A 7,580-nucleotide genomic window follows, 5' to 3' on the forward strand; every position below is an offset into this window, starting at 1 on the left:
CCCCATCATTTGTGATTATTGCCAAAGGATCCTTGCTGGGAGTGAGTGAGTGAGTAAGTTTTCATAACACAATATGAGAATTTGGGGTGCACCAATTAAAGATTTTTTTTTTTTTGGCTGATACTGATGGCTGATTATTAACTAGCCATATCGACCAATACTGATCTAGTTGCTGATATGCAGCCTGGCAGTTTGGAGAGCAGCAACCAGCTGGTAAGCCTGTGGGGGAGGGAAGGAGCATGGGGGCGGGGGGGCAGATAAAAGTCCCCATGGTGAGGGAAGGAATGGGGCTGAGGCAGGTGCCACCCAGCCAGGGCAGGGCACAGGATGGAGCCACAGGTGGCTCATCCAGGGGTTGGGTAGTGGGGTGGCTCCTGCTGCTGCATGCACCCCTCGGGGGGAGTCATGGGGACATGTGCCACCCAGATTTGTGCATGTGAAGGCAGACTACTGTGGCTTAGGGCCAGGGGCTGTGCTGGCCTCTTCCCCCTCGGGGGGAGTCATGGGGACATGTGCCACCCAGATTTGTGCATGGGGTGAAGGCAGACTGTGGCTTAGGGCCAGGGGCTGTGCTGGCCTCTTTCTGGAGCGGGGGGGGCTGGGCCAGGATGGCACTGGGAGGGGAGCTACAAGGTGAGTTACAGTGCCCTCTCCTGTAACCCTGCCACCCCACGCATGGCCCCGGCCCAGTCCCCCCTGCTGGGAAGAGACCAGTATAGCTCCCAAGCCTGCAGTGGGGAGCCTGCCCTTGCCCTGCACACATCTGGGGGGCATATGCCTCCCCCAGGGGTCACGCAGCAGTGGGGCCTGCCCCCCCACCCCCCGCGCTCCTCAGATGAGCTGCCTGTGGCTCCACCCTGGCTGGGTAGCGCCTGCCCCTGCTCCTCTCCCTCACTGTGGGACCTCTATCTGCCCCTTCACACCCCTTCCTCCCCCCCAAGACTTACCAGTCACACACTGCTCTCCAGTCTGCTGGGCTGCATTCCTGGCCCTCTGCATGCTGTGGCTGCACGCACGCACATGGCATTTATTGGTGACATTTTTGGCCACATCAGCCAAAAAAAGCTGATGGCCAATAATGTCATTTCCCTTTTATCGGTACTGATGCGATACGGACCCTATATACTGGTGCAGCTCTAAAGAGAATTGGCAAATTTGGATTTGGGTTGGTCAGAGAAGAGACTGTTGCAAGTCCCAGAGATGAAACTTAAAATGCTTTCTCCTGCTAATTAAAACCTGAATTAATGGCAATCTGGTTTTGGATGCATCTCCTCTGCTCATAGATTTCACAGACATCAGGGCTGGAAGGGACCTCGGTTCTGTGCTCGGAATTCTTCATGTGGGATAGGGAAGAGCATGTCTGTTTCCAAGGCATCTGTGAACACAATCATTCTAATTTTTTTATTGAACATATTTGGTTAAAACTGTGAACTGGGAGTTGGGTGCTTTTGATTCTAGTCCCGACTCTGCCACCAGAATTGCTTGGACAAGTTACATGAATTAATGGTGCCTCCATTTCCTTTGTTTATAAATAGGGAAGAAGGGTGCTCAAGTATTTGTGAAACATTGGCTTTGTTGGATTAAAAACATAAACTTAAGTGCAAATAATTGCTTCCCTTGAGATTCAACTTCAGACTTAGCTGAGTGATGATTATTAAGAAAATAATGCAGCAGTGACCAAATATTTTACTCTGTGACCCAAGATACTTGTCATTACTTGTGTAAGATGGGTATGTATGAAAAATGTGCTGAACAGAAAATCATGGCTACTGAAGATTTTAGGTTTCTTAAGGGATAATGAGGATGAGGCTTGGAGAAACAGTAACTGAGTGCTGTTGCCAGTACAAGTGGCAGTGGACAAAGCCATAAAGTTTCCCAGACGACTTGGGAAAGTAGTCAAAGTTTGGGTGGAGGGTGGGATAGATTGTAAGAGAAGAAGGGGCCAAGACTAACTGGGGGAAGGATCACAAATGGCATATAAAAGGTGGTAGTGAATGTCGGTGCCCACACATGTAAGTGACTGACTTTTTTTTCTTCTGTGAAGTCTTTCAGGCATGCTAGCTGCATGGAACAGCATTGCTTCTGTTGTATAATAGTTAATTCTAGAAAGAGAAAGGTAGCAAGAATCCCAGCTGCCTATAATCCATCCTGTGCACCTCTGGCAGGGTGCCATATAGGTTACTTAAGGTGTTTGGGGGGTGTAAAAAGCCTTTTTTGATAGCTAGCTTGTACTTGTTCTAGTTCACTTCCCCTGCTGTGAACTGATTTCTGCCTGGTTCCTTATGGGATCCACTTCAGTTCAGGTGTTGGAAAAACATAACTCAAATTCTCTTGCAGGCCTCTTAGGCTGAACATGTTCAGCCTTAAAGCTTTTCCTTGTAAAGCATTCCCTATTTATCTGAACTGCGCTTTCTTGGTTGTCTTTGGATGCTGACTTTTCAGTGTCATGTATTCCAGACCGGCCAACGGCTTTCCTGAAACCTTGGTAGTTATTTTTGTATTAACACCAGGAGCATGGTAGTGGAATCGGTTGAATCGCATCTCTTGAATGCCACTGAAATTGCTTAACAGTATAGATGTCTCAAAGGTTGGTATTGAAGCCGTTTGTAAAAATGAAGCAAAAGTAACTTGAGGGCTTCCTAACTTTTTTATTTATTAACTTATTACAGCAATATCCAGAGGCCCCAGTAGTGTTGGACAGTGTCATGCCAACGCATTTGGACACAGTATTTTCACCTCAATTTAATTAAAACTTGCCAGAGTTTGGTTCTAGATGACTGTTATGAAGATGGAAGTAGTAACCCATAACTGTTGCCTGTCAAGAAAATGAATGTTATTTATATGTTCTAGAAACAGTAAAAGCGTAGAAGGAGTCTGATTTCACCTTGCTCCCACCAAACCAGCGGCTCTGTATGTAAAAACTGCATGGTTAAAACAGCCTCACTTATTTAAACACAAATAAAATCAAATAGGGAAATGGTTAAAGCATGAAGCTTTTACATTTTGAAGAAGAAATACAAGAACTTAAATTTTTTTTAATCTGGCATACACTGCAAGTAGTACAACTCCATGAAAAAATGGAGATTAATAGAGCCATAGGGCAGTCCTTGTGGTAAAAGCATTTTCATAAGGTAAGGGAGGCTTCTGCCAAGGCTCCTAGCATTGAAGCTAGTAGTCATGCTTCTGATGCAGAAACATGTCTGTTGAGAACTGGGGCGATGGCCAAGCTGCCATGAGATGATATCAGCTCTTTTTATTAGTCTGGATTGGAGTTGAACTGTCAACCTTCTCTATCTGCAGTAAAGTTGTGTTGAAAGTAAATATTTATAAAACATCTAAAAATAGGACAAAGGATGGGAAAAGTCCAGACGGTATCTTAGTGCTAACATTAGCTAGATTAACAACTGAAATATCAGGAGTCTTTTCGCCAACAGAACATAAGTTGGGTCAGTGATAACTGCCCCCTTCTTAGTGCACGTGCTAACTGGATACCTAAAATAGAAAAGGCATTAGTAGGATCAAAGAGCTGATTTTTGGTTTTGCTTTTTGTCTCCATCCCCTGATATTTTCTTCCTTGCATAATTATGTAGAACATTGTGTTTTGTTTTTGTCTTGTTTTTCATTTTGATGATCTTGGGAAGGAAATTTTAGATATTGTGCACTGTAGCTGCTTAAGAATTATAAATAGCTGAATAAAAGAACCATTCCTTTGTTGTTAGCATTCATGTACCAGGTGTTAATTTATGCACAAGCAACTTTACTTCCAGCACGTCAGGTTTTTGTTAACGAGGCTGTGTCCAACTGACTCTTGTTTGCATCGCATCAGTTTTTAAAAAAAAATCTTTTACCTGCTAGAAAAATGAGTGATTGGAGATGGTTTGCCTGCTGTGTGTTGTTATTCATGCAACATTCAATTTTACTACAGGTTTTTGTCCAAAAAAAGAACCTGTCTCCTCAGCTAGACTTTGAGGCTTGTATATAATAAATTAAAACCTCTGCTACACTTGTAATTTATTTGTTGGTGACTAGAGCAATGCCTGTTTCCGTTGTAAATAATAAGTAAATCACTGGAGTGAATACAGCATTATATGATCTCATAGCTGTGTCCAGGCCAATAAACTGACAGCAAGGTGAGGAATTGCCTTTGTGTCAGCAGACGGGATTGAAGGATGTTGAGAGTGAGCCATCTAATGGCAATACATGATTTAAAAAAAAAAAATTATTTTCCCCTCCCCCTCCCATAAGAGGTACAAGTCTTGAACTGATGACTTGCCTGATTTATTTTCCCCCATCCTCCTTAATACTTGACTTGAATTTGACAGGCTGCCACCACTTACAACATTATTTAAAAATTCAATTTTGTTCAGTCAGGGAGCTGAACTTCATGCAAATTTGCTGATCTCTGCTCTGCCGACCGGAAGGGTTATCGTTGGCTGCGTTGTGGGGCTGCCCTTAAACAAGACTTCTTGTCTGGATGCTGTTCCAAGGTCCTTTTGCTAAGCTGTTCCTCTAGTGGTGTTAGAAATACATAGCGCTTTCAGCCGGTAACTACAGTTCATTGAAAGTGATCTGAAGACGTATATCTTTCTTTAAAAAAAAAAAAAAAAAAAAAAAAGTACTTGCCATTGTCTTTCTGAGTGGATCTAAAAATGACTTTGTCAAGTAAAACGCCCGACAATGACCTGCTTTCCAGAACACAGTAGAGATTTAAATGAAACAACAGAGAAATGGTGTTATTTACCTCCGTGGATTGTTCTTTTGAAGATGGATGGGGAAGAAATAAAATGCAACACTTATCAAGTAATTGAATCTCTACTTATTTGGAGCACTCAAACTTCTCCTGAGCCAAGCTGCAAAGCTTTCTGTGCAGTAGGCTTGTACTTTTATTAGTATTCCTTTAGGATGACACTTAATTGTGAGATTGGTGTGAGTACTTTGCATGGGAGTCTGAAGGGAAGGAGGGCAGTGTAACTCATCAGCTGATCTCAGGACTATGGAGCCAAATTGTATTAATAATAATAATGGAGAAAATGTCTTGCTGTGTAGAAGATTGCATGAAATTAGAACTTAATCAAAGATGCAAGTTGCCATTTTGCAAAGAGAATCTTTTTTTTTTCTTTCTTTCTTTTTTTTTTAGTACCACCAAGGGAGATGTAATTTGCTACTACGGCAACAAAGGAGAACCAGAACCTATCTTCCTGAATCCGGGTAGGCTTATATTCTTAAGGTTGTAAATAATATTGCTTTATAGAGAAACACAAAATGTATCTGTGCTCTAAATGTTTATTTACGAAGAGGGAAAATTGCAGGAGATTACTCCTGGTTAGGTGTTTGAATAGTTGGAATTGCTCTGAGACCTTCTTGCTTTAAAATTTGTTTTTAAATCCATATGAGGCAATTCCCTCAATGATGTAGTACTTCCTAAGGAGGTTTTTGCAATCACTCAGTCCTGCCACTGGCTCCCTACAGTTGGATCCCCAGGGCAGTCATGGGATACTAGGCCCAACCCATAGAGATGCAATTGCAAGACCAGCAGTGACATGTTCAGAAAAATACTTGGCCTAACTTGGCTGACACTGACATAATGGTAAAACTCCCATTGGGATCATTTGAAGTCATTAAGAGAAATTTGCTTCTAGGAGTAAGTTATGCAAATGTGGAGCTCTTTTGAACATTTCTCATGCTGGTGCAGTAATTTCAAGACATTTGGAAATTCTCACATTAATTCCATGCTCTCCCCAAGTTGATGTCATTAAGACCGTTCCGTAGCAAATAAAACCACTGTTTATTTGAACTATGTTTTATGCCACAGTTGGTCTGAGTTTTGTAGGTGGCTTTATATTTTGCTTTTCATAATGTTTGTGGTTAAAAAGACTAAAATAATAGTTAAAATGCTAAAATGAATGCCGAGAAGCAAACCTGAAATGAGGCTGGTAGTTCCTAAGCATTTTAAATGAAAATTTGTACATATAAACTTGAAGGCCACCTGTTTATATCTGTACCTTTCACACTACATGGCTTCCAATTAATCCAATATAATAGTGTTTGGCATGCTCTTGGAACAAGCCCAGAACTGAATTATTGGAAATGTTGCAGGGAAAAATTCGGAAGGAGCTTGCTTAGTGCCTATTTGTCCTGTCAAGCTGTTGCTTTCAGGAACAGCAAATGCAGCAGTGGTAGTAATAGAATTGGTGGTGGTAGTAATAAGAAAGCAGTAATACAGCTCCTGCATACACTGGCTGGTGTGACAGTGGTGTAGTTTTGATACAAAACCTAGACAGGAAACCCTTGCTATTCGTGGGTTTGGCATTTGTGGTTTCAAATATTCACAGTGCGCCGAATATTCCCTACGTAGCGTGATTTCACTTGGTTACAGCGCCGGTGGCGTCTGCAGGAGCTCCGCGCTTGCCGCTGCCGCCAGCACAGCTGTGCCCCACCCCTGCTGCCGGGAGTATGCACCATTCACGAACGCAGATGATGTTCATGAACACAGTTCAGTGTTCGTGGATTTTGCCAGTTTTGGGGATTTCCAGAACGTATCCCTGCGAATGGTGAGGGTCTCCTGTAATTTTATTTTTTTTAGTCCTGAAACAGTGGCTATATAACACGTTTTGGAGGTGAACGCATAGTCTCCAGTGATTGATATGCCTGTTTCCCCTCTAAACTAGTGTCTGACATGTTCTTTAAATCAGGGCGGGCAATTATTTGGCCCCACGGGCCACATAGGCAGTTCTGGGGAGCTGCCACGGGCCAGTCAGCACTTTCCCCCCATCCTCCAACAGCCTGGAGCCCACGTGCCTCCACTAGCAGCCCGGGCCTGCCCCGCCTTTCTAGGCAGCCCAGGCAGCGGCAGTGACTCCTGGCTGCCACCGCTGCTGGCCCCAGCCCTGTAGTACTGGTAGGGACCCACACGCACAGCCAGCCTGCCCTGCGCCCGCTCTGGACTCTCCCTCCCATGCTGAGCAGTGGCAGCGGCCGGGCAGAAACTGCTGGTGGGCCCGAGGGAAAAGCACCCACCACCCTTGCCGCTGCTGGGCCATTCTTGCAGCTGGCGCCCAGGCTGCCTTGCTGGTCCTCTACCACTGTCGCTGCCACTTCCAGGCAGCAGTGGCAGTGCAGAGGAGCTGCAGGGCAGCCCGGGCATGGGCTCTGGGTGGCTGCAGCAAGAAGCCCCTGGCAGTAGTGAGGGGGAAGGGTCACTTTTGCCCTGCACAGAACAGCACCTTCTGCCCTGCCGCTGCTGTTCAGCCTGGATGGGCGGTCCAGAGCAGGCGCAGGATGGGCCGGGTTGGAGCTGGGCACACGCGTTCCGACTGGTCTGCTCTGCTGGGCTGAGTCCAGAGCAGGCCGGGGTCGAGGCTGTGCACACAGGTCCCCACCAGTACCATGGGACTGGGGCCAGCGGTAGCAGCAGTCAGAAGGAGCCGCCGTCACCCTAAAAAGGCAATCCAGCTGCAGAGTCATGCCAGCTCTGCTGCATGCCCAGGAGGCAGCACGATACACCATGAGCCGGGCAGCACCTGGGCCAGGCAGGACCAAAGGACCCACTGCCAGCCAACAAAAGACCCTCCACAGGCCAG

General features: G+C 45.4%; 1 protein-coding gene across 6 annotated transcripts in view; it reads left to right on the forward strand.

Moving 5' to 3' along the window:
- TANGO2 (transport and golgi organization 2 homolog) overlaps positions 1 to 7,580 on the forward strand; it is a 79,834-nt gene that overhangs the window by 58,701 nt on the left and 13,553 nt on the right. For all 6 annotated transcript variants that reach the window (XM_006021546.3, XM_025201519.1, XM_025201520.1 and 3 more), the window contains one exon: positions 5,138 to 5,208. In XM_006021546.3, the coding sequence (XP_006021608.1) occupies positions 5,138 to 5,208 (71 nt within the window). The remainder of the gene's footprint in view (positions 1 to 5,137; positions 5,209 to 7,580) is intronic.

The sequence above is a fragment of the Alligator sinensis genome, unplaced genomic scaffold, assembly GCF_000455745.1.
Source record: "Alligator sinensis unplaced genomic scaffold, ASM45574v1 scaffold570_1, whole genome shotgun sequence".
In the NCBI taxonomy this organism is placed as follows: Eukaryota; Metazoa; Chordata; order Crocodylia; family Alligatoridae; genus Alligator; species Alligator sinensis.